Here is a 26,538-nt window from a genome sequence, read left to right on the forward strand (position 1 = left end):
TTGGAGACCGCCTCCTCTTCGTCGATGGTGACGTCATGGCTCTTCAGCTTGCTGATGAGCCTCTGCAGGCGGAGGAAGAAGCCCTCCACTGTTTCACCATCCTTGAACTTGAGGTTGGCGTACTCCTGCTTTAAAAGCTAGGCCGTTGCCTTCTTTGCGTGGTCAGAACCGACGCGCATCGCTGCAATAGTCTCCAACGTCTCCTTAGCTGAGCTCTTTGCCCCCAACGGCTCCGTGTACTCTGCCGGTACAGCAGCGAGAATAGCCTCCAACGCTGACATATCATCTTCCTCATTATCGGTGCCCTTGTCAACAGCATTCCAGAGCCGTCGGGCTCTAAGCTTGACCTTCATGGTCGCCGACCACTCTCCATAGGTGGTGCGAGTCAACGTCGGTCAACTGGTGCCGCTGACCTCCCGCACCGTGCGAACAACGACCTCTGGTCGTGGCTGGGCAGCCACAGCAGTGCCACTGCTGTCACCCATCTCCAAACCGCCCGTCATCGCCAGCGGTTAGTCTGGCGACGGCGATTGTACGGCTCCAATACCACTTGTTGGCCCATAGGATCACCGGCTCAGGTGAATGAACCACTCACCAGTCTTGCCGAACACCCACTAGTGTTGCCAAGCACCCACTAGCCGTGCTGACCACGAACAAACGTTATCCGTCCCCACACACTATGGCTAGAGCTAGAAGGAAGAACAAAGCATGCACACACAGTACAGGACAACAGCGTTGGCCGAAGCCCTATCTGAGAGATGGCAAATCTACACATGTTGTAACAATAACTATATAACATACAGGGCTGACTGCGTCGGCGATTACATATGCCTACAGTGCTGCAAGCGAGCCGTGCGGCGTCTGCACCTGCAGCGGCTATAGTATCACAGCAGGGGGCCTTTCGGCGTCGCCTTCCCTTGCTGTGTTCACACAAGGTAGCAGTAGATTATCTAACAAAGCTGATGTTACAACCGATAAATAAATATGATAATCCTTATATCTGGAGAAGTGGACTGTGGACATACCAAGGGTGGTAGCCATAGCAGCGTCACCTTTCAGACTAACCGCAGCCACAGCAAAGCGTGGCCAGACACCGCAAAAACCAAAACTATACAACTTATCGTGGTGAAATAATACATGCCTCGTCGACTGGCTCATAACTTTCCATTAACTAGTAGGATGGATAGAAGCCTCCATATTTTGGTACTGCACAACTGTTCCATTCTACGAACGAAATAGCTCTCTTTCTCTTAGCTTCACACTCAGTTCTTCCTTTGATGGTAGCTTCCAATCACCCTTCATGGCAGCAGACCACCATGCCTTCAGCTCATCCTAGAAAATGAAATCATAGAATTCATCATATAAGTCATTTCCTATTCCAATTGATGGGATGGGACCAAAACCATTTCATGTCAATAGTAAATAGGAGCTATTGGAAAAAGTGGTTAAAATCATATGCTTTGAGAGTGGAAGCAAAGAGATTTGGGAGAATTGCAAAGTATTTGATATGGTGTCTATTGTTAAACATGTGACTTTTCCATTATCCACAATTTGCTAGGCATGCATTATATTAATGTCTCGGTACATAACAAATTTAGTATTTATTAGTGTTTAGATGGAATAAATGTATTTCACTGATTTTGTTAAACATGTTTCAATACGATTCAACCAAAATAAGATTACTTGGAATAATATCATTTGATGTGTAGAAATTCTAGAAACAATTTAGAAAAAAAAAGTGACTGCCACACTTTGTCCAGATGAATAAAGCCACCACAAGAACTGTTGGAACAATATTTCACAGCTTTCATAAGGCACAACACAACAGACAATAATTAGCTTTACCCTGTTCACTGCCATGAACTGGATACAAACTGGTTCATTTTTAATGTAGTGCCGCTGTGTTTGGTAAACTTTCAGTTATCACCCAACTAAGTCAGTCAAAACATAAAACTTCTATGCAGTAACATACCTCATGGAAATCATGGTTGGATACAAAGCGAGAATCTACTTGACAGGTTGAATTTCTGATGGTTACAGAAAGGCGACTCCTATCCAGTGCTCCTGTAAGACATATCCATACCATTTACTCTCCTTTTCCATTTAACCACTGTTTTTCATTTTTTTTAAGCAATGAACAAATGCTTTACAGAAAAGCAATGAAGCTTTTTATAGGAGGAGATCTTAATGGGCATGTAGGTACTACAAGCGCAGGTTTCGAGGCAGTTCATGAAGGTTTTGGGAATGGTAGTAGGAATCAAGAGGGGGAGGAAGTTCTGGACTTCGCGGTAGCTTTTGACCTGATGATAGCCAAACACTTTCTTTAGAAAGAGAGAATCTCATCTAGTGACCTTCAGTAGCGGACAACACTGTAGCCAGATTGACTTTGTCCTCGCAAGAAGAAAGGACAAACGAGCATGCTTGGATTGCAAGGTGATACCAGGGGAGTGTGTTGTTTCTCAACATAAGCTTTTGGTGGCAGATTTTCGTTTTCAGGTGCGTGCCCGTAGGGATAAACAAGCTAAGATTGAAAGAACAAAGTGGTGGAAACTGAAAGGGGAGATACCATCGGTATTTAGAGAAAGGGTTATCAAAGAGGGCTCTTGGAAGGAAGAAGACGACATAAACAATATGTGGGGCAAGATGGCAACCAACATTCGGAAGGTAGCCTCAGAGGTGTGTGGAGTAACCAAAGGAAGGGGACGCGAGGCTAAAGATACTTGGTGGTGGAACGAGGAAGTCCAAAGGGCTATTAAGGAGAAGAAAAAATGCTATAGACGTTTGTACCATGACAGAAGTGTGGACAACATAGAGAAGTACAAGGTGGCAAAGAAGACTGCAAAGCGAGCTGTAAGTGTGGCAAAGGGTAGAGCGTACGAGGATCTTTACCAACATTTGAGTACGAAGGAAGGAGAGAAGGACATTTATAGGATGGCTAGGGTTCGTGAGAGAAAGACACGGGACTTCAACCAAGTTAAGTGCATTAAGGATGAAAGGGAGCATCTCTTGGTAAAGGAGGATGAGATCCGACATCGATGGCATGTCATGTTCAAACAAGTCTACACTAGGCGCCATAGGGCCCGAGATGTGCGCAGGGCCCAGGAACGCGCTGCTGGGCGCACGGCCAGCACCCAGGAGGCGTCCTCCAGCAGTGGCTAGGAGGGAAAGTAGGAAATCTATTAGCTATTTTGGTTAGTCCTTAATTAGTGGACTTTGTTACTCCTTTTGGTTGAGCCGGAGGCTATACATATCTTGTAACCAGACACTTGGCAATTAAGAAAGAATTACCATCTAATCTCTCTCCCTCTCTTCTATCCAAGCCGGCGGCTGGGGGTATAACCCACCGACGAGGAACGGCGGCAAGGGGGGTATAACCCGGTCGGCCACCACGGACAGCGGCTACGATCTACGTAGCCGAGGTCCTCCTACTCTTGGGCTCACTGCCCTTGACAACCTGGTATCAGCCGACGATCCTCTTCTTCCCACCACTCCCAATCCTCCACAGCCGCCTCACCACCCTTCCAGCCACCACCACCATCCCCTTCATCTCCGTCTACAGCCACGTCCGCGCTGCTACACATGGGTGACACCAATCCGCCCACCATGGCTGACATGATGAAGATGCTCCAGACCCTGACCACCAACATGTCCCAGATGCAATCCGACATGGCGGGCATGCAGGAAAAGCTCAGCTCGACGTCCGAGTCCAGCAACCACCACGACGGCCAGCATCACACGGATCGCCCCCCGCGGTTCCAGAAGATGGATTTCCCGCGCTTCGACGGTAAATCCGACCCACTGATTTTTATTAATCGGTGTGAGTCGTATTTTCGCCAGCAACGCACCATGCCGGAGGAGAAGGTGTGGATGGCGTCGTACAATCTGGAGGACGTGGCCCAACTGTGGTTCATCCAACTCCAGGAGGATGAGGGCACACCGCCATGGGGGCGCTTCAAGGAGCTCCTGAACCTTCGTTTTGGCCCGGTGCTGCGGTCCGCCCCGCTGTTCGAGCTTTCCGAGTGCCGCCGCACGGGGTCGGTCGAGGAGTACTCCAACCGCTTCCAGGCGCTCCTCCCTCGCGTGGGCCGCCTCGAGGAGGGCCAGCGGGTGCAGCTCTACACCGGCGGGTTGCTGCCACCGCTCCGCCCCCAAGTGTGCATCCACGCGCCCGAAACACTGGCGGCGGCCATGAGTTTGGCGCGGGCCCTGGAACTCGTCGAACTGGACCGCCTCAACTCCACCCACGCCAAGACTGTGCCGCGCGCGCCTGGTCCACCGCCTGCACCGCGCCCAGGCATCCTGGCGGCTCTGCCAGCGCCCGTCACCCCGACCCCGGCGCTCCAGACGCTGCCAGCTTCCCAGGCGCAAACCCTGGCCCTACCGGCGCCACCACCAAGGGCTGGGGGCAAGCGCCTCTCCATGGAGGAGCAGGCAGAACGACGTAAACTCGGGCTCTGTTACAACTGCAATGAGCCCTACTCCCGCGGCCACAACAGAGTATGCTGCCGCATCTTCTACATCGACGGGGTCGTGCTGGATGAGGAGGTCCCAGAGGAGGAGGCGTCGGTCTACTCTCTACACGCCGTCGCCGGCGTCCCTGTGTGCGGCACCCTCCAGCTTCAGGTGCAGGTGGGTGCGGCCACGCTGCTCGCCCTTATCGACACGGGCTCCACCCACTGCTTCATCGGCGAAGCAGCCGCGCAGCGGGCTGGCCTGCCCGTCGAGCCTCGGCCTCGGCTCACGGCGACCGTGGCCAATGGCGAACGTATCTCCTGTCCGGGCGTTCTGCGCCAAGCGCCCGTTGTCATCGACAACCGGCCGTTCGCGGTCGACTTGTACATCATGCCCCTGGCCGGATATGACTTAGTGCTGGGCACCCAGTGGCTGGCGACTTTGGGCGATATTGTCTGGAATATGGCTGCAGAGACCATGGCGTTCAAGATGGCAGACCAGCAGGTCTGCTGGCGCAGCGTCGCTCCGCCAACACCACCCAGCCTCCACTCTACTTCGGTGGCCGAGCCCCTCCTGGAGGAGCTGCTCGCCGCGTTCGCCGACGTGTTCGCGGAGCCGCGGGGCCTCCCTCCAGTGCGTGGCCGCGCACACCGCATCCTCCTCAAGCCCGGCACCGAGCCGGTGGCAGTGCGGCCCTACAGGTATCCGGCCGCCCACAAGACGGAGCTGGAGCAGCAGTGCGCGACCATGATCGCGAACGGCATCGTCCGGCGCAGCGACTCCGCCTTCTCTTCGCCGGTCCTCCTCGTCAAGAAGCCGGACGGGTCCTGGCGATTCTGCGTCGACTACCGCGCACTTAACGCGGTCACGGTGAAGGATGCGTTCCCTATCCCCGTCGTCGACGAGCTCTTGGATGAGCTCCATGGCGCCAAGTACTTCACCAAGCTCGACTTGCGCTCGGGGTACCACCAAGTGCGCATGAGGCCGGAGGACGTACACAAGACGGCGTTCCGCACACACGACGGCCTATATGAGTTCCTGGTGATGCCGTTCGGCCTCTGCAATGCCCCGGCAACATTTCAGGCCCTCATGAACGACGTCTTGCGGCCGTTCCTCCGCCGGTTTGTCCTTGTTTTCTTTGATGACATTTTGATCTACAGCAAGTCCTGGGCCGACCACCTACGACACCTCCGCGCCATCCTCAGCGAGCTTCGTTAGCACACCCTCTTCGTCAAACGCTCCAAGTGTGCTTTCGGGGTCGCCTCTGTCGCTTACCTCGGCCACACGATCTCGGCGGCAGGGGTGGCCATGGACTCCTCCAAGGTACAGGCCATTCACGATTGGCCGGTACCTCGCTCCGCACGGGCGGTGCGCGGCTTCCTTGGCCTTGCGGGCTACTACCGCAAGTTCATCCACAACTACGGCTCCATCGCCGCGCCGCTCACCGCGCTCCTCAAGAAGGAGGGTTTCACCTGGGGTCCTGAGGCTACTTCGGCTTTCCTCACCCTGAAGGAGGCAGTCACCTCGGCACCGGTGCTCGCTATGCCGGACTTCACCAAGACATTCGTCGTCGAGTGCGACGCATCGTCCCACGGATTTGGTGCTGTCCTCATCCAGGAGGGACACCCCATCGCCTTCTTCAGCCGGCAGGTCGCCCCTCGACATCACGCCCTGGCAGCATATGAGCGTGAGCTCATTGGCTTGGTCCAGGCGGTGCGTCACTGGCGTCCATACCTCTAGGGGCGCCGCTTCACCGTTCGGACAGATCACTACAGCTTGAAATACCTCCTGGACCAGCGCTTGGCCACAATTCCGCAACACCATTGGGTTGGCAAGCTGCTGGGATTCGACTTCTCCGTCGAATACAAGCCGGGTGCAACGAACGCGGTCGCCGACGCGCTGTCCAGGCGCGACACAGTGGAGGGCGAGCTGCTGGCCCTCTCCTCTCCGCGCTTCGATTTCATCGCCAAGCTCCGGCAAGCTCAGCTGGAACACCCGGCACTTGTTGCTCTCCAGGCTGAGCTCGCAGCAGGCACCAGACCAGCCCCCTGGGCGCTGGTGGACGGCATGGTGCAGTTTGCTGGGCGGCTGTACATTCCGGCTGACTCCCCGCTGCTCCAGGAGATCCTGGGGGCCATACATGAGGACGGCCATGAAGGCGTACAGCGGACACTCCACAGGCTGCGCCACGATTTCCATTTTCCTAACATGAAGCAAGTTGTGCAGGACCGGGTGCGTACATGTGAAGTCTGTCAACGCTACAAGTCTGAGCACCAGCACCCTGCGGGCCTCCTCCTTCCTCTGCCGGTTCCCCAGGGTGTGTGGACTGATGTCGCGCTCGACTTTGTGGAGGCGCTGCCACGAGTCCGCGGCAAGTCGGTAATCCTCACCGTGGTGGATAGGTTCAGCAAGTACTGCCATTTCATCCCATTGGCACACCCGTACTCTGCTGAATCCGTCGCCCAGGCCTTCTTCAACGACATCGTCAGGCTCCATGGTGTCCCTCAGTCCATGGTCTCCGACCGGGACACGGTGTTCACGTCGACGTTCTGGCAGGAGCTGATGCGGTTGATGGGCACCAAGCTACAGATGACCTCGGCGTTTCACCCCCAGTCCGACGGGCAGTCCGAGTCGGCCAACCGCGTCATCATCATGTACCTCCGGTGTTTAGTGGGGGACAGGCCGCGCGAATGGCTTCGGTGGCTGCCATGGGCCGAGTACCTCTTCAACACGGCGTACCAGACGTCTTTGCGGGACACTCCCTTCCGCATTGTCTACGGGCGTGATCCTCCCTCCATCCGCTCCTATGAACCTGGGGACACCAGGGTGCCGGCCGTCGCCAAGACAATGGAGGAGCGTGCGACATTCCTAGCGGACATCCGCTATCGCCTGGAGCAGGCACAGGCATACCAGAAGCGCTTCTACGACCGCGCGCACCGAGAGGTCACCTATCAGGTGGGTGACTGGGCGCTGCTTCGACTCCGTCAGCGCACGGCGTCGTCTCTACCTCAAGCTGTGGGCGGCAAGCTGAAGCCGCGCTTCTTCGGGCCATACCGCGTCGTCGAACTCATCAACGAGGTTGCTGTCCGACTGGAACTACCACCTCGCGCCCGCATCCACAACGTGTTCCATGTGGGGCAGCTCAAGAAGTACCAAGGGACACCGCCGACCGAGCCTCCACAGCTGCCGCTACTTCACCATGGTGCCATTGATCCTGAGCCGGAGCGCGCGGTGCGGTACAGGCTGGCTCGGGGTGTGCATCAAGCACTAGTTCAGTGGAAGGGAGCTTCCGCCGCGTCAGCCACCTGGGAAGACGTCGCCACACTCCGCTCCAAGTTTCCCCAATTCCAGCTCGAGGACGAGCTGGCTCTCGACGGGGAGGGAGATGTCATGTTCAAACAAGTCTACACTAGGCGCCATAGGGCCCGAGATGTGCGCAGGGCCCAGGAACGCGCTGCTGGGCGCACGGCCAGCACCCAGGAGGCGTCCTCCAGCAGTGGCTAGGAGGGAAAGTAGGAAATCTATTAGCTATTTTGGTTAGTCCTTAATTAGTGGACTTTGTTACTCCTTTTGGTTGAGCCGGAGGCTATACATATCTTGTAACCAGACACTTGGCAATTAAGAAAGAATTACCATCTAATCTCTCTCCCTCTCTTCTATCCAAGCCGGCGGCTGGGGGTATAACCCACCGACGAGGAACGGCGGCAAGGGGGGTATAACCCGGCCGGCCACCACGGACAGCGGCTACGATCTACGTAGCCGAGGTCCTCCTACTCTTGGGCTCACTGCCCTTGACATGGCAAGAGTATTTTGACAAATTGTTCAATGGTGAGAATATGGATACAACATTTCAGTTGGATGACTCTTTTGATGACACCAATAGGCGCTTTGTGCGGAGAAACCAAGAATCTGAGGTCAGAGAGGCGTTGAAAAGGATGAAAGGAGGTAAGACGATGGGACCGGATGGTATCCCAATCGAGGTGTGGAGATGCCTCGGGGACATAGCTGTAGTATGGTTGACCAAGTTGTTCAACCATATTTTTCGATCAAACAAGATGCCTGATGAGTGGAGGAGAAGTATATTGGTACCGATCTACAAGAATAAAGGGGATATTCAAAGTTGTACAAATTACCGGGCAATTAAGTTGATGAGCCATACTATGAAGCTATGGGAGAGAGTTATCGAGCATCGCTTAAGAGCAACAACGCGGGTCTCTATGAACCAATTTGGTTTCATGCCCGGAAGGTCAACCATGGAAGCCATTTTCTTAATAAGACAAGTTATGGAGCGGTATAGGGAGAAGAAGAAGGGCCTACACATGGTTTTTATTGACTTGGAGAAGGCTTATGATAAAATACCAAGGAATGTTATGTGGTGGGCTTTGGACAAACATAAAGTCCCAACGAAGTACGTCGGGCTCATTAAGGACATGTACAATAATGTTGTGACTAGAGTTCGAACAAGTGATGGAGACACGGATGACTTCCCGATTAGGATAGGACTACATCAAGGGTCAGCTTTGAGCCCTTATTTGTTTGCTTTAGTGATGGATGAGGTCACAAGGGACATACAAGGGGACATCCCTTGGTGTATGCTTTTCACGGACGATGTAGTGCTAGTTGATGAAAGCCGGACAGGAGTGAATCAGAAACTGGAGTTATGGCGGGAGACTTTGGAGTCCAAAGGTTTTAGACTTAGTAGAACTAAAACTGAGTATATGAGATGTGACTTCGGCACTACTACTCGGGAGGAGGAAGATGTTAGTTTGGAAGGTCAAGTAGTGCCTAGGATGGATACCTTTCGATATTTAGGATCAATGCTACAGAGGGACGGAGATATTGATGAAGATGTTAGCCATAGAATCAAAGCAGGGTGGATGAAGTGGCGGCAAGCGTCTGGTGTCCTATGTGACAAAAGGGTACCACAGAAGCTAAAAGGCAAGTTTTATAGGACGGCGATTAGACCTGCTATGTTGTATGGTGCAGAATGTTGGCCTACGAAAAGACGACATATTCAACAGCTAAGTGTCGCGGAAATGCGTATGTTGCGTTGGATTTGCAGGCATACAAGAAGGGATCGAGTTCGGAACGATGATATACGTGAGAGATTAGGGGTAGCACCAATTGAAGAAAAGCTTGTCCAACACCGGTTGAGATGGTTTGGACATGTGCAACGGAGACCTCCAGATGCACCGGTGCGTAGTGAAATCCTAAGTCAGGATAGTAACATGAAGAGAGGCAGAGGAAGACCGAAGTTGACTTGGGTAGAGGCAATAAAAGGAGACTTGAAAGGATGGAATATACCCAAAGACTTAGCCTTAGATAAGAGTGCTTGTAAGACAGCTATTCACGTGTCTGAACCTTGATTGTTTCTGTAGGGTTTCAACTCTAGCCTACCCCAACTTGTTTGGGACTTAAAGGCTTTGTTGTTGTTGTTGTTGTTGTAATGAACAAATGCTCTGCATAGAAGAAGAATTTTCCAAATTTAATCACCAAATTAAGGCAACTTTTTAGTCATTTACCATTCAGGCGGGCAACATGGTATCCTGTGCCACCCAATGCTTCCTCCCATTTACCAAATCGCAGTCGGACAAAAAAGCCATCTAACGTAGTGTGCATGATCGGTGATCTCAGCCATCTGTCATGAATAACAAATACAAAAAGGATCAAACATGAGCTTTCAGTCTTTAGGATCTTCTGTAACTTGGGCTAAGTGTCCACTATGGATGAAGGTGCTATTTCTCATGAAAAACAACAAAATGCTTATGTCAAAAAAGAAAAAAGAAAAACATGGCTTTATGTACTCAGAGATAATGCAAGTTCTTGTCATTTTTATGGCATACTAGTCTCTATGAACCAGGCAGTTAGCAAACACTGAACTATCCATAACCACACAAGGTACTCCCTGAATCCCAAAAAGGAAGTCATTATAGTTTTATCCTAAGTCAAACCATCATAAGGTCTTTCTTTTTGGATGTTGTACGGGTTTCTAAACCTTTTTACTCTTCTTCTTAATCGATGATACACACCTCTCTTGTGAGCTTGAAGAAAAAAAAAACATCACAAGTTTGACCAAAGTATATACAAAAAGTACAACCATTTATGATACCAAATCATCAGATTCACCATGAAATATATTTCATAGTATGCCTATTCGGTGTCATAAATATTGATAACTCAATTCTACAAACTTGGCGAGCTGAAGATGGGACTTTGGACCAAACTAGAATGACTTTCTTTTTGGGATGGAGGTAGTATCTAACATTATATATTTGTCCACCAAAATGTTCTAAGAAATCATTACTTACATGTTCCCCTTTCATAAAAGAACATAAATCACCTGAATGCAAATATACATGTTCTTCATAAAAAAAATACATGTGCTTCCTAGAAGGCACGGATTCAAATGATCCAGAAATCCAGTGGAGTACCTTATGATATCTGAGCGAGACAGGCGAAGCCTATGTAAGGCACCAAAAACAACACTTAATTCATCACAGACATCATTAGACATAGTGCCATAAGGAACAATTTGCTTGTTATCTGACGGACCCACCATAAAATCTGAGACTCCTCCCTTTAATTCTACTTGGTTTCTGTCAGTATCTTCAGCCAATGTGTTCAGTTCCAAATTATGCTGAGTTGCAGATTTGCCAGCTGTGTTCCCTCCATGATGCTGATGCTCACGCTCAGATATAAAGTTTCCTCTTAATTCTTCGTTGCTTAGACACAATTGTTCCTTGCCTTTGTCACCTACCCACAAAACCATTCTTCCGTTTCCGCTAGAAGATTTATGATTTCCGTGTCCTGCCTCTACTTTATCATGGCTGCTGTAACTAACAACAAAAGAGTTAGTTTTGTGGTTTCTCAGTTTGGGACTTCCACGCTCACATGCGGTAGCCAACCTTACTGCAGAGGTGTTTGCATGTCTAAGTGCGTCCAATCTCTTAGCAAAAACAGAAGCCATTGTTTCAGATTGCTTAGGTTCCTCTGGAGGCGTTGCTGGACATTTACTATTTGTTACACCATCGCTGCTTCCTCTGCCAGTGAAGCATTGTATATTGTTCAGTTCCTTCTCCAAATTAAAATTCTGAAGAGGTGGACAACGCAACTTGTTACCCACAGCCTGTGGATTAACAGCATTCTCTATATTGCATGGTGTTGCCTCCATCGGTTCCACTGATGCTTTTGGCAAAAGCCGAGTTACCCACAAGCTTTCCCTCAAACCACCTTTATTTTGTGTTGCATCATTTGAGCAGGCAGCTGTGCACTGATTTTGTTTTTCTTCTAGAGGTCTAGAGCTAAACTTACTGGAACTGGGCAGTTTCGTATTTCTTTCTGGTCTCATTTGGAAAGTATCAATTTGACTCTGAACATTTCCTCTACAGCCACCAGAAATCATCTGAAAGCGTTCAGCAGCTAAAGTCTCAGTAGACACATTAAGAGTTTCTCTACCCATGCCAATTTGTTTGTCCAACATAGAATTGCTATCATTTAATTCCAGGGTCAGTCTATTGTTGAACACATGCCCAGCACAGTTGCTTTCTGGTTGACGACAATTATCTCTTGAAGTTATCATAACATTATGAGTATACAGGGACTGAAAGAGTGAATTGAAGCCTACAGATTGCAAAGGAACGCTGCTGTTATTTTGAAGTGGCTGGGAAGGTGCTGCAGATCCCTCTCCTGTACTTGCTGAAAACTTCTGATCAAGTGGAATGGCAGCAGTGGCTCCATCAAGCATGGGTAACCCATTCGTGAGTGATGACATCCAGTTGAAGAAAGATGTACCACATTTTTGCAATAATCCTGAGCAAGAACTCTCATTGTCTTCTCTTCTAAATCTTTTGTTTCCAGAAGAAGGCATCATGGCTGCACAACACTGCACATACTTCCGTTTTGGGGCTTTTGTACTTGTACAGCTCTCGATGCTCTCATTGCTGTCATCACCCTCCCTTGTATTGTTACCACAATTGCTGTCATTGTACACAACTTTTTCTTTGCCTTTCACAAGCTTTCTGGAATTAACTACAGGTGCTGACTCACATCTTGCAACAGCATTAACACCAGATGCTGACTCACCTTTCGCAACAACAGGCTCATCCTTATGGCTTTCCTGCAGAACCGGACCTTGGCGATTGTCATGTGAATGAATTTCTGGAACATTACTAATTACATTGTTGTCACTGCCCAGGCTTTGAACATTTCTATTGCCTTGGGAACCTACCAATTTGCCCGAGACCTCTCCTGCATCACATGAAATTCCTAAGGAAGAAGGTAACATCGGATTCTCTGTGTTCATTGGCAACATAGATTCTTTCTGATAAACTGCTTTTACTAACCGAGCACGCCATGCATTAGTTGCCCAAGATCTTTCATTGCAGACAGTGGTTGCACAATACACCTGGTTTTCTGAAATACTATGCATGACTTCTTTTCTGGAGGCTGAACCTGAAAAAAGCCATGATAAATATTTGTCCCGAACAAAAAATAACAAACTTGTCTTAATTGATTTTCCAAAACATTAAGTATTACTATGGGAAGCATCCTTGCAACATCTTGTGGGACAATTCCCCGCTTCCATGTCCTCCAGCTTATCCACACAACAGTTTTCCGACTCTTCTTTCCCTTCGTTCATGACATTAATCCCTTCATCACAGCACTCTACAAGTTTAGCTTTCAACAAAGTTAAGTCAGATAATAGAAAAAATAACTTATTAATTTTTTAATCCTGTTTGGCCAAAGAAGTTGAGCTACTAGCTAATACTCCCTCCGTTCCAAATTATAAGTCGTTTTAGGCTTTTCTAGATACATAGCAAAAGCAATGTACCTAGAAAAGTCAAAACGACTTATAATTTGGAACAGAGGGAGTACATATGTATGACGAGGCAGATGAAACTTCAAAATCTAATATAACAAACGATAGGCAACAGTGTTCCCTACCAAACCTTAAAAAAGAGAAGAGACTTGGCTTGATTTTGAGGTGTAATTTGTTCTGATTATGTTAACACAGTGCTCTTTATATTGATTGTATTAGACCCTTCTAACATGATGAGCAGCTAGCTAGACCAATAAAGAATTGGCAAATTCATATCTCTGGGCAAAAAGAAAAAAAAAAGAATTGTATTCAAACTACCAGCTCTCTGAATTAAATTATGTCTTTTAGACTTACTTGAATCTTGCTCCTGCGATCTCATAGACGTAGATTGTAGGGCATCGACATTTGTAACTCTATTGGGGCTATCCATGGTTACTCTCACTGAGTTATCACTACGAATCCGTAGTTGTGATGGCATCTTTTCTGACACCTCTAGGTTATCATATATGGTATCACCGCTCTTTACACCTGGACCAGAACCACTCTGTTGAGGTGAAGATATTAATATGCTCAACGTATCTGCATTCCAACGAAGAGAAGCCTTCCTTGTGCTTAGACTGGACGCCGCAATTTTGATGCTCAAGCCCTCATCCGGAGACCACACCAGCTCAGAGAGGGGGCTCATGCCGAATTTTTGGACTGCATTTACACCTGCACCTGAATGTCGACAACGGGCCTTCAGAAAATTATATAATATGAATAGTCCTCTGCATATTATATATTATAATTTATAGTTTGCTTGTGCATAGAAGAGCCGGGAAAGCAAGATAGCACATGACTGGAAGTGCAAAGTGCAAGGAAGCATGAATGATCTCTATATAAGGCACATGATGTAATTCCTTTTCCTGCGTGTAGCAAAGGCATAAATGTTTGTTGTAAAAATACTCCTTGTATATGCATCTGATTAGAAAGTATTCGATGAAGTAGCTGCAAAATTTGTGTCTGTTTGATCTTTTGTCCAAATTAAGGCACATATTGACAGCATGACTGCCATCAAACGAACAATATTGGGTTCTAGGAAGCCCCAACGGGGGTGTGCATGATACATGGATCATGACGTGAGAAAACACACGCACCCACCTAAAAAAGGAAAGCACCATCCACATCCGATCGTGCTTGTTTGTGCTAACATACAATACAGAGAAAAGTACGGTGAAAACTTTGCCTGAAAGCCGAATAAGAGACCGCAAAAATAAATAAGTAAAATTATCTAGCCTGATGTGTGAGACAGCAACGGCCGCACCTCTGGGAGTAGCGAATCACCACCATCTCATCTCACTGCATTCGCCCCATCGCGGCGCGCCGGGCCTCAGAAACACCACACCGGCACCAGAGAAGCGGGCGGAGCGGAGGACTCTTCTCGATCGCACACCACCTGCTTTCGGCTGCGCCGAGCCGCAAGGCCTACTACAGCTACAGGGCGGGAGCCGGGAGGGGGTTTCAGCAGGTGGGGATCGCGGCGAAGGGCGGCCAGGGGGCGGGCACCCGGTCCGTCGAGCGTCCTGGCGCGGTGAATCTGGGAGCGGCGGCCGAGGGGGTGCAGGAGCACAGCATGTCCGCACAGCCGATTGCCTGAGGGCCAATAAGCGAGGCCAGAAGACTTGTTTTGCATGCGTGGGAGGCGTGAGGCGGAGGCTGCTCCACGTAGAGGCCGCGCGGGACACAGGCGCCCGTGCGCTGGGTCTACCGGTGTATGGGAGAGGGGGGGGGTCGGGAAACCCGGAGCGGCGCCGCGCCTCTGGCCTCGCCCTTTCCTTTTGTGGCCTCTGCTGTGTGCTGTGCAGCCGCTCCGTGCGAGCGGCGGCCGGAGGCCGGATGGGTGGGGGTGCCGTGCGGAGGCAGCGGGCCTTGATGAGCTGTCCGTCTCGTGGTGGGGTTGTCGAGACGCGGAGGGGATTCGCCGGATTGGGTTGGGCTGGGCCGCCGGCTGGGAATGCGATAGGATGACGGGACGGGACGGCGGCGGCGAGAGGATAGAGAGGAACACCGCGATCGCTCCGGCTGGACCTTTCTCTTTCCATTTCGGAAAGACACCACCAATAGCCCTACAGTAGGCTCCATTTGGCACTTACGTAGAGCTGTTGCTCATAAAGAAATAGGGATTTTTTTTACTGATACTATGTATATACTCCCTCCGTCTAGAACAACAATAGCAGTCTTCATTTGGCATTCTGCAGAGCCTTGGCATTCTGCAGAGCCTGTTGCTCATAAAGAACTAGGGATTTTTTTTTTACTAAAACTATATACTCGTAGGTCTACCGGTGTTGACAACAAATGCTAGGTCCGGGGCGCAGGGCGTTCCATCTTCTGGACGCCCCCGTTGCCGTGGGCCGCGATGGTACGAACGGCCCAACTATCCCAGATACTTATCCGATCGGTTATTTGATAAAAAAAACGTTCGGCTGTTTTCTTCACTTACGGGTCTCTACAAATGTCATTCCCTAATCCTCACTCGTCGTCGAATTCCAATTCCGTGCTCCACCGTGACCGCACTCCAACGGCGTTCTCGACCGTGACGGACCGGCTGCCATCCTCCATCTCCACCTCACCTGAGCGCCGCCAACCGCCTTCCTCTCTCTCCACTGCAGTTCACCGACCATCGCGCAACATCAGTTCGTCGCGCTCGCCCAACTGCTTCTGTCCCTCTCCAACGGCACCTCGGGCTAGGAGCGGCGACTAATCGGCCCCCGCCTCTCTTCCCCTCCACAGAGATCGCCCTGCATCCTCGCTCGGCGACAGCATCCAGCGATACGGACGAGATCAGGTAGGGGCAGCGTCGCCCGCCTCTGTTGGTGCTGGTGCTGCCGTCGCACGCCTCAGGTCGGTCCCCACCGAGCCAAGGGCACCCATGAAGCGCGGCCCGTGTTGGTGGTGCTCGCATGCTGTCGCTCGACACCGGCTCCCACTTTGAGGCCGAAATCAAGTGGCCCTGGCCTCACCCTCCCCCCTTTGTTGCAAATGTATGTTTCAAGTGTTTCAGATGTTATCAAAGGTATGTTGCAAGTGTTTTATATGGATGTTGCAAAACTAGATTGTGATGTTGCAAGTGTTTCAGAGACATGTTGCAAGCGTTTGTTCAAAATGTTTCATCTGTTTCAGACATATGTTGCAAGTGTTTTTTATCTAGATGTTGCATATGTTTCACACATATGTTGCAAAAGTATGTTCAAAATGTTTCAGATGTTTCAGTCTTTATGTTGCAATAAGTGTTTTCATGTTGCAAGTTGCAAGTGTTTTATCTAGATGTTGCATATGTTTCACACATATGTTGCAGGTGTATGTTCCAAATGTTTCATCTGCTTCAAACTTATGTTGCATTCAAGTATCTCATGTTGTAAGTGTTTCGTGTTTTTAGATATATGTTCAGAGAGTCATGGGGGCATGCGCCCGGGCGCTAGGGGAAGGGGCGCGGTGAGCTCGGGTCCGGCAGATGGGGCGCATGGCACGCCTGAGGTCCTGCGGAAGGGGCGTGCTCGTCCTCATCCGGGCTCCTAGGTCCTGCCCACGCGAAGAGAGGAGGGGGTCGGGGGGAAGGAGTGGCAGGTGCAGCCGGGGTGCGTGTGTGGGGCGGGGTGAGGCAGACGGGAGCGGGGTACGCGTGCGGGGCAGGGTGAGGCAGACGGGGGACGGACATGCGCGTGCAACAGCGATACGGCGCAGTGGTAGACGCGGGTGGGCAAGCTAGATCAGTAGCATACGCGGGGTGTCCGGACGCGCTCATCTGCTCCGGACGTCTGGGCGCTAGTAATTCCCAAAAATTAAGTGTAGGAGAGAGATAGAAATTTGATCTACACTTATCTTGAAAAACTACCCTAGCCGTCCTAATAGGTTTTCCAAAATTAGCTAGGTAACTTTCTCAAAATATAAAATAGACTTTACCATTCTTCTCGTCGAGATAATCAAAATGCATATGTAGATCTATAATTTGGAGTCTTGATGAGGAAACTACGATATCGGAAAGATCTACCATGTCAGCTATTTTTTTGCACGCAAATTCGAGTTTGTCGTCGTATTTTGACCCCTCACCAAATAAGCCCATGCCTCTATATATAAAAGGGTCATGGTCAATTGAATTAAATACAATCGCACAAATCATTCTACAAGATTACTTTTTATTATGTCTTCTCATGCACTACTTTTCTAATTACCAGCTTGTTTATCTCTTGATCCAACGACCAGAGGTGTCGCTCTAGGCTTGTTGGCTGACATAGGTCAACCTGGCGACGTCTACGCCTTGACAGGATCCCTCACGGTCATGAGTTTCAACGGGTTTTTTTTTTGTAGTTTGCATGGAGACTACACGTTCGTCATCACGGAAGCGTGATAAGTACCCTTTGCCAGTTTGCTCATAAGCATGATACTTACCTATTTCTAAACCCGGGGAAATTGTCTAGGCCAATTCTTGGAACCAGCTAGGCCAGTTTTTGCAGGATCACGCCGGGTCTCGATCTGTTTGTAAATCCGAGCATTCTAGCTCTTTGGCCGTGGAACCATAATTGTGTCAACACAATTTACACAAACTCTATTGGGAACAATTGTTCTGGCTTTACCTTACAGACAAATCTATCTGTCCTAGCCAATTGCTTTATTGATATATTATCTTTGTTTCACCATTGCAGAAAAGGCTAATGCTATTGATCAACAATGGTCTTGCTTGCTGTTAGACTACGTGCTACCGTTGCTATTATCATTGTGAATATCAACACGAAGTAATTAGGTTGTTCAAGATCCATTGATGAGCATGGAGGTGTATCAAGGTACTACACCGCAATATTACTCCTAAATTATACTTTGACTATTCGTTTATTGCTTATGTTTTGACTTCATATGTTTCTAGTAATTTTAGCCGAATCAAATTCAACAAGCATGCACACATCTCCACATGATGAGCATAATGCAATATTGGCAAAAATCAAGATCTAGGGATCAACTTGTGCACGAAATAAATGATAGAATACATATTATGTTTTGGTCCTTTGTCGGAAAAATAAAAGAAGGTACGCTCACTAAAATAAAGTTACTACCTTCTCAAATTTATTTGCTAGAGGAAGTACTATCATTAGGTACTTTATCTACTTATTATTCTGATTTTGTTGCTAATTGGCTGATTTTGCCGCTAATTGGATTAAAGATTTGAAAAATTAGATGATAAAAATAATCCTGTTATTACTGCATTATTATTGACCATGAAGGAAAGTTAAATCAATGACTGTCAATTCGTAAAACTGGAAAAGATCCAATTTATTTGGATATGAATGATAGTTCAGTTATTTCTAAAGCCAAAACAAAGCATTACTAGTTCTCAATCCATTGCATCACAAGAAACAAGTCTATCTTTATAAAAATGGTGAAGACCAAGCTAAAGGGTTGTAGCTCTATCTAGTTCATGTCATGCTAAAAGCCTTGATCAGCAACAATTAACCAATAGCCAAACCATGTTCAGTTGACGAAGCACATCAAGACGTGGAAGATCAGACCCCTTGAGACAAGGAGGTGTCGGAGTGGACAGCAATCGGTGATTTCCAACTACCTTAGAAAAAACCGGCTTGGCTGATTTTAGTAAATTGACCTAGCTGATTTCTACAGAGCCTACAGCGATTGGTCATCCTCAGGAGCTGAAGCGCGACATCGTGCAAATCAAGGACTTGCACTTCTTCAACATGTTTGTCAAGGTACAAACCAAAGTATTTTACCTAATTTTCTACCTAATCATATATTTTCAATTTATACATCTATCATTGGAAGAGCTCCAATATGGACTAAAGATGGCTGATTGGCTAGTAATGGCATGTGACAAATGTTCATGCCAAGATTGTGCCGTTTGCTTGTTTGTTTACTTACTGTATGCTTTCGCTTTTACTTATTGCAAGTTGTGCGCCTTTACTTTCCTAGAGTACTTGATATGACTAGGTTTAGGATGTAATACTTTTTATACAACAAAATAGTCACGTTAGATAAAACCTTACTGCACACCTAGATAGACATGATCACGTTTCGTTTACCAAAAAAATTACTATGAGCCTAGATTAGTTTTTTAAGTGTCATAAGTCTCCCGTCTCTTAGGCTGTGTTTGGTTTAGAGATAATATGAAATGAGGTCATTCCATCTCGTGTTTGGTTTGAGGGATAGAGTTTGTCGGTGCGAAAAGTGACCAACAAGTAAATATTTATAGTTTTGCCGTGCGTTATGATCGGATGTGGCCTAGTACTCAATGACACATGATTTATACTGGTTTAGGCAACGTGCCCTACGTCCAGTTTTAGTCGGTCGGTGACTTTATTCCTGAGCCCAGATGCTCGAAGTTTGCTGTGGGGTTACAAACGAGTAGAAATGAGAAGGGGATGTAAGAGGTCCGGTCGGACTCCGATCCGAGTGGCCGAGAGTAACGGATGCTCTAACATGCGCTAAATATTGGAGCGTATGCTCTGTGTAGCTGTCGAGTTCTAGAGCTATTGAGTTGTTCGAGTCCTCAGGTCGTCGAGTCCTCGAGTTGTCTAGCCCTTTCTTTTCTTTTTTCGAGGGAGCTTTTAGGAGAGAGCTCATCCTCTTTTATAGTTTGAAGAGGGTGGCCTTACAAGTCAGAGAAAGAGAGAGCGTGTATACGTTTGCTACCTAGTTTTGTTGCCCACGCTGTTGGGTACGAGACGCTTATCGGCGCCCACAATATTGTTTATGTTTAGACGCATCTGGCAGGTTCTATCGTGTTCGCCTGGTACGACAAACGTCGGCGCCTACAATACTATTTATGTCCTGACGCGTCTGGAAGGTTGTATAGTGCCCGTCAGGCATAGCCTGGTGGCACCGTCCTACAGGTGCGCAGGGTATGGCAGGGTATAGTCCTTAGTATTGCGGTTGACTTGAGCGCCTTATCTTATCTGCTCCGCCTGATCTCCGGGCCCTCACCGAACGGATGTCCCTGGTCAGTCGTTCCCAGTCGATCCCGACCGTGTCGGTCGAAAAAGAGCAGCGAGCAGAGGTCTGGCGTATCCTCGGTTGGAGAAGGAGGTCAGAGCCGAACTGCGGTCCTACCTTGGCCAAGCCTTTCGGTCGGGACCAAATCGTTGTCCCGGCCTATCATTATGTACCCGGGCCGACCTAGGCGTGCGTTGTCGCTGCGCCGCCTGCTAGGTCGGGTTTTATAGGGAAGCAGGTCCATTGGGGACCCCATGTTTATGAACCCGATAGGAACCCCTGAGCACCTTCAGGACTTCTGTGAAGTCGTGAAGGGGCTGTTTACACTCGTTTCATGAGCGCACCCGGTGGGTGTAAGGTTGTGGGTCACCGTCGGACGAGACGGAGCGCGAACCCGAGGCATTGGGCAAGATAGAGCCTACAGTGTGGCCTTGGGTTGGGTGAGACAGAGTGTGAACCCAAGGGTCAGGCACGGCTAAGGGGTCAGGCGAGACAGAGCGCGAACCCAAGGGTCGAGAGAGACAGAGCGTGAACCCAAGGGTCATGCGCGATCTAGGAGTCGGGCGAGACAGAGCGTGATCCCAAGGGTTGGGCGAGACGGAGGTGAGCATAGCCCCCGAGCCTACAGCCGGCTGGAGAGTCGATCGGAGGCTGAGCACCTTGGTACTCTTTTCTAGGGCTGCGAACTATTTTGTTCTTTTCGGTTGGGGTGTTCGCCCATGTCCGTTCTGACTGCAACCTGCGCGGTTGGTCGGGTTCCTAAGTAGGGACCTGGTAGCTCAGGACCCTGAGCCCCGTTGGGCTAGGTAGGGGTCGGCCGAGTTTTATGCATCACCCTGTCCGTGGTTTCCGCAACTGGAGGTGTTAAGCTAACGACACTTGCCTCGATGGCTTGAGTGTCGCGCTCGGCGAACTCACTAACGGCTATGTCCGAGTAGAATCCAGGTCCGTCGTTCATGACGGGGTCGGCATAGCCCTCATGTGGCATTCCACTGCTCCTTAACCCGCCTCTCAGTAGATGCCCAAGTCCCATTCCGAAGACCGACTTAGGTGGCCCGCTGGCCTCCCCTCGATGGAGATTCTATGGGTTTGGCTCGAGGTTAGGATCGAACGAGAAGGTTGAGATGACCCTGTATGCTTCTGAGCGGATCGAGCGAGGGCCGCTGGGGCTTATCTGTGTTTTCTCCTCTAGCTCTGTTTGATGCGAGGTGGCCTTGAGCCCTTTGTGGGCTGGTCTTCGAACCCTGGTCGATCGTCGTTCATATTGAATGAGATGACTGCCGCTTCGTGACGCGACGCAAAGCATTGTGATGAAACAATTGCATCTACAATGCTTTGATGTATGGGATGAATGAATGAATGAGAAGGGATGAATGAATGATCATGCACTAGAAAAGTAGAACGGGGTTGGTAAAGTTACCTCGATGGCACGAGTGACCGGTCCGGGGAGCTCCTATTGGATATGTCCGAGTGGGATCCGTGTCCTTTGTTCATGACGGGGTTGGCATAACCCACATGGGGCATCCCACTGCTCCTTACTCGTCTCTCGGCGGCCGCCCGAGTTGTCCGATCGACTCGGACGACTCGTTGGCTTCTCCTTGATGGAGATTCCATCGGTGGCCCCCTCCCAACCCTGCTTGGGAAGGTGGAGGGTCGTTTACGTGCGGTTGCGCCTTATTTCCTGTGCCTAGGTTGCAGTAGTGGTGGGCCCCATCTAGGCCACGTCCCGTTAGCCAGGCAATGTTTTGTTGGCTAGGCCATGTACCGTCAGCTAGGGCCATGTCCCGTCGTATGCCTTTCCGCATTAAATAGGGGGAAGGGAGAGGATTTTCCTCCCATTCTTTTGTCTTTCTTCAACTGCTGCCGTTCTTCCTTCCTCCTTTTCGCCAAGTCTGTTCATGTGCCGCAGCGGTTTCTAGGAGAGAGGAGGGTAGAGCTATAAGGAAAATGGATCCTAGGCCCATTTACTTTGGATTTTGGTGTTTGATGACCAACACAACCAAAATGGACTAATGAATTTACACGTGATTATTTTGTAGTTCAATAGGGTGCGAGACGTGACTTGGACGAAGGCAACATGGTGATCCCACGATCAACACCACAAGCAAGACCCTAGAAGCACAAGAGAAGACCCAAGATATCAAGCAAAGTCCAAGCACGAAGATACGAACCAAGCCGGACACAAGATCACAAAGAAACGAGTTCCACAACACTGACCGGACGCTGGCGGTATAGCAACCGGACGCTCTGATCAAGAGGCTCGGCGACAGCAGGCGTCAGCAATAGCGATTGGACGCTGAGGACTGAAAGTGATTGGACGCATCGATGGCACTATTCATCATCCTAGCAACACACTCAGCATAGACCGGACGCTGGCAACAAATCGACCGGACACAGGAACTGCAGCGTCTGATCCACTCTAGAGAGGTTCTAGAGCGGCGAAGTTGTGACCGAACGCGTCCGATGGCATATGACCAGACGCCATCAGCGTCCGATCAGTTGATCGCGTGCTCTAACGGTCGGGACAAAAGCAGCGTTCGGTCAGTAGCAGAAAAGCGGGATTTCATCCCCAACGACTACTTTCTCAGTGGGGCTTATAAATACACCCCCAACCAGCCATTTGATGTGTGTGGAGCTGAGGAAACATACCAAGGGTGTTGCTATACTATTTTAGTGATCTCCACTTACATAGTGCTTAGTGATTTATTAGGTGAATAGCGTAGGTGCTTTGCAAAGTGCTTAGGTTAATTAGACTACCGCTTATGCACTTGCTCTAGGTTTAGGTCTAGTGTTTAGTGAGGTTTGCATATCTCTTACCACTCGGTGCTTACGCGCACCATCATTGTACATCAGAGGGGCTTGTAGTCTTGTGAGATCACACCAACCACGTTTGTGGTGTGGCCGCCACCGTGTACCAAAGGGAACAAGGCCCGCGGCGGTTTAGCCAGAAGCTTGATAGTGAATACGGCAGGGAGCGGTCTAGGAGAGGCATACCGAAGACCCACTTGCGCATGGTGAAGGCCCGAGGCTATCCACGGAGTTACCTGACTGGGAGCTTGGCTCTTGCGAGGGGCTCCAATGAGGACTAGGGGGAAGCTTGCGCGCTTCTCGGTACATCGATAAAAATATCAGAGTCATCGATGAGAGTTTGCATATCTCTACCTTACTCTTTAGCTTTCACATTTATATTGTTTGCATAACTCCTTTTTTGCGGTAGAGATAGCAACACACTAGCAAAACCATAGTTGCACATTTAGATAGTTTATCTTTTGCATAAGTTTTGCTAAGGTTAGAAAAAGAGGCCATAGTTTAGAGTTAGAATTTTAAGTTGGCTAATTCACCCCCCCCCCGTCACCCTTCAATTGGTATCAGAGCCGGTTGGCTCAATTTGGATCTTTGGCTTCATCGCCGTTGAGCCAACGCTATTTAGAGTGGTTGTGATGGATACCTCTAGGCCTCTGCACATTGATGGCACTAACTTCCCCTACTATAAAGCTAGAATGGCTTGTCACCTTGAGGCGGTAGATTTGGGTGTTTGGAGAGTCACTCGTGATGGGATGAAACCCATTAAGAATCCCGATAAACCCACAAAGAGTGAGAAAAAAGAAATTCATTTCAATGCTAGAGCTAAAAAATTGCTTGTTTGAATCTTTTAGCATGGATGTGTTTAACTAAGTGTTCACCTTAAATACGGCTCATGAAATTTGGTTAAAACTCTAAGAGCTCCTTGATGGCACAACTAATGTCTGTGAGCAAAAATATTGTCTAGCTAAACAAAACTATAATTCCTTTAAAATGAATGATGATAAGCTTGTTCGTGATATATATTCTTGTTTGATTCTAATTATCAATGAGCTCCATTCAATAGGATTAACAAAGCTAGATGATGCAGACATCGTGAGGAAGATCATCTCCGTGCTACCACAAAAGAAATATGCAAGCATCACACCATCCTTCACAATATGGAGGACTTGAGCACCATGACCCCGGCCATAGTCATTGGCAAGATAGTGACATTTGAAATGTCACGCAAGATGGGTCAAGAAGAAGCCTCTTCATCAAGCATAGGCAAAGCTCTCGCATGTAGTGAGAAAAATAAGATGAAGGGCACGCGAGTTGAGACTAGCTCAAGCTCCTCAAGTGAAGATGAAGAAGAAGATGAGGTTGTTGATGATGATGATTCAAGTGATGATGATCAATCTTCCTCTTCCACCTTCGACCTTGATGAAGAATCAATCAAACTTATCAACAAGGTGGAGAAGATGATCCAAAGGCTCAATGTCAAGGGTGTGCCCATCCAAATTCAAGATTTCATTTTCACCAATCAAAGAAATGAGCAAAGAAAGAGAGGATGCTATAGATACGGCGAGTTGGGGCACTTTGTTGAAGTTTGTCCAAATAAGCCCACACCCAAGACAAAGAAGAAGGCATGTAAGGACAAAGCCCTCACATCAATAAGGTCATGGGATGATTCTTCAAGTGAAGAAGACCATCACTGGAGGCGAGGGCACATGCACTCATCATCAAGCACCTCACATATGTGCCTTATGGCACGAGGTAACAAAAAGTCTATCCCTAGTGATAGTGACAATAATAGTGATAGTGATGATGAGCTACCTTCTTATGATGAAATTGTGCAAGAAAATCTTAACTTTGCTAAAGTTTGCACTAGTTAACAAAAGAAGCTTGAAAAATTAAAAGAAAAACTAGATAGCTCACAACAAGCTTATGCTACTTTGCTTGAACAATATGAAACTTTTGCCATTCTTAATATGGAGCTATCAACTAAAATTGAGCAACTTGAGACTAGTGCAAACACAAATAATTGCACAATCAATGATGAGCAACTTATAAAGAAAAATAAAAAATTAAAGAAAAAGTTAGCTAGCTCACAAGATACTTATAAAAGTTTGCTTGCTAAAATGGAAACTATATGCAAACATTGTGATGAGCTAACTAATAAAGTTGCTAATCTTGAAGTCATCGGTTCTACCCCCCACCGAGGCACCTAAAAAGAAAGGTTCAATTTTTGACATGCCTAAAAAGGATGCCTCTACTTCTTGCAATGATTTATGTTTAAACTCATCCTTGTGCAACCAAGTTTGTGTTGAGAAAGTTGTTGTAGATACATGCACACAAGAGGTTGCAATGGAGAATGAGCAACTCAAGCAAGAAGTGGCTCGCCTCACCAAGGACTTGACTCAAGTGAAAGGCAAGAAGAAGCAAGCCCAACTTCATCAAGGTAACACCGTCAAGGGAGTGAAGAAGCTTGATGAAGGAAAACCATGGTTTGCTACGTATGCCACAAGGAATGCCACAAGTCCTATGAGTGCAAGGTGAAGAATGGGGGAGGAGCAAAGAAGAAAGAGAAAAAGAAAACAAACTAGCTCTCCAACACCTACACCAACAATAAAGCTTCCAACATAATGCCACATGGGGACATTTGCAAGGGCAAGATAAGTTTCCAACGATATTTACATGTGATACCTTTTAGCTTTAAATTGGTATCTTCAATTGGTATTTTTTTAGTCTTACAATTGGTATCTTTTAGCATCATATAACCTTGCCCTTTGCATGGCATCCTAGCAAGTAAATAGTTTTTAAATTCCAAAATTTTTATTATTTGCTTATTTTGGTCGTGTTGTCATCAATCACCAAAAAGGGGGAAATTATAAGGAAAATGGACCCTAGGCCCATTTACTTTGGATTTTAGTGTTTGATGACCAACACAACCAAATTGGACTAATGAATTTGCAAGTGATTATTTTGTAGTTCAATAGGGTGCGAGACATGACTTGGACAAAGGCGACATGGTGATCCCACGATCAACACCATAAGCAAGACCCTAAAAGCACAAGAGAAGACCCAAGATATCAAGTAAAGTCCAAGCACAAAGATAGGAACCAAGCCGGATGCAAGATCGCAAAAAATGAGCTTCACAGCAGTGACCGGACGCTAGCGGCATAGCGATCGGACGCTCCGATCAAGAGGCTTGGCAATAGCAGGCATCGGCAATAGCGACCGGATACCGAGAACTGAAAGTGATCGGATGCATCGATGGCAGTGTTCATCATCCCGGCAACACACTCAGCACAAACAAGATGCTAGCGGCAAATCGACCAGACGCAGGAACTGCAGCGTCCGATTGACTCCCGAGAGGTTCTAGAGCGGCGAAGTTGCGATCGGACGCGTCTAGAGGCATGTGATCGGACGCCATCAGCATCTGATCAGTTGATCATGCGCTCTAATGGTCGGGACGACCGAACGCTTCCGGTCAGGATGAAAGCAACGTCCAG

General features: G+C 48.5%; 1 protein-coding gene across 8 annotated transcripts; it reads right to left on the reverse strand.

The window, feature by feature from the left end:
* Window positions 1-765: 765 nt before the first annotated feature.
* Window positions 766-15,053, reverse strand: LOC136534297 (uncharacterized). Of its 8 annotated transcripts, none has more exons than XM_066526750.1 (7): window positions 14,574-15,053; window positions 13,625-13,987; window positions 12,988-13,128; window positions 10,884-12,903; window positions 9,975-10,090; window positions 1,973-2,064; window positions 767-1,332 (listed from the first exon to the last, which is right to left on the reverse strand). In XM_066526750.1, the coding sequence occupies exons 2-7, from the start codon at window positions 13,953-13,955 to the stop codon at window positions 1,225-1,227; spliced, it is 2,808 nt and encodes a 935-aa protein (XP_066382847.1). In that variant the 5' UTR covers window positions 13,956-13,987; window positions 14,574-15,053; the 3' UTR covers window positions 767-1,224. The 8 variants fall into 8 exon arrangements, with proteins under 8 accessions (XP_066382849.1, XP_066382847.1, XP_066382848.1 ...); XM_066526751.1 differs by having other exon boundaries at window positions 14,546-15,053; XM_066526749.1 differs by lacking the exon at window positions 14,574-15,053 and adding an exon at window positions 14,411-14,537 and having other exon boundaries at window positions 12,988-13,101.
* Between the last annotated feature and the right edge of the window lie 11,485 nt (window positions 15,054-26,538).

Source organism: Miscanthus floridulus, unplaced genomic scaffold (genome assembly GCF_019320115.1).
Source record: "Miscanthus floridulus cultivar M001 unplaced genomic scaffold, ASM1932011v1 os_1771_1_2, whole genome shotgun sequence".
In the NCBI taxonomy this organism is placed as follows: domain Eukaryota; kingdom Viridiplantae; phylum Streptophyta; class Magnoliopsida; order Poales; family Poaceae; genus Miscanthus; species Miscanthus floridulus.

What these genes read in the sequence shown, in the direction of transcription:
- LOC136534297 (XM_066526746.1), bottom strand. Translation starts at nt 14,462, where the DNA reads ATGTTAGCACAAACAAGCACGATCGGATGTGGATGGTGCTTTCCTTTT. An exon ending in ATGGTGCTTTCCTTTTTTAG is followed by an intron (nt 13,988 to 14,410) that starts GTGGGTGCGTGT and finishes GTCGACATTCAG; the next exon opens with GTGCAGGTGTAAATGCAGTC. An exon ending in TCTCGCTCAGATATCATAAG is followed by an intron (nt 10,091 to 10,883) that starts GTACTCCACTGG and finishes TATTCATGACAG; the next exon opens with ATGGCTGAGATCACCGATCA.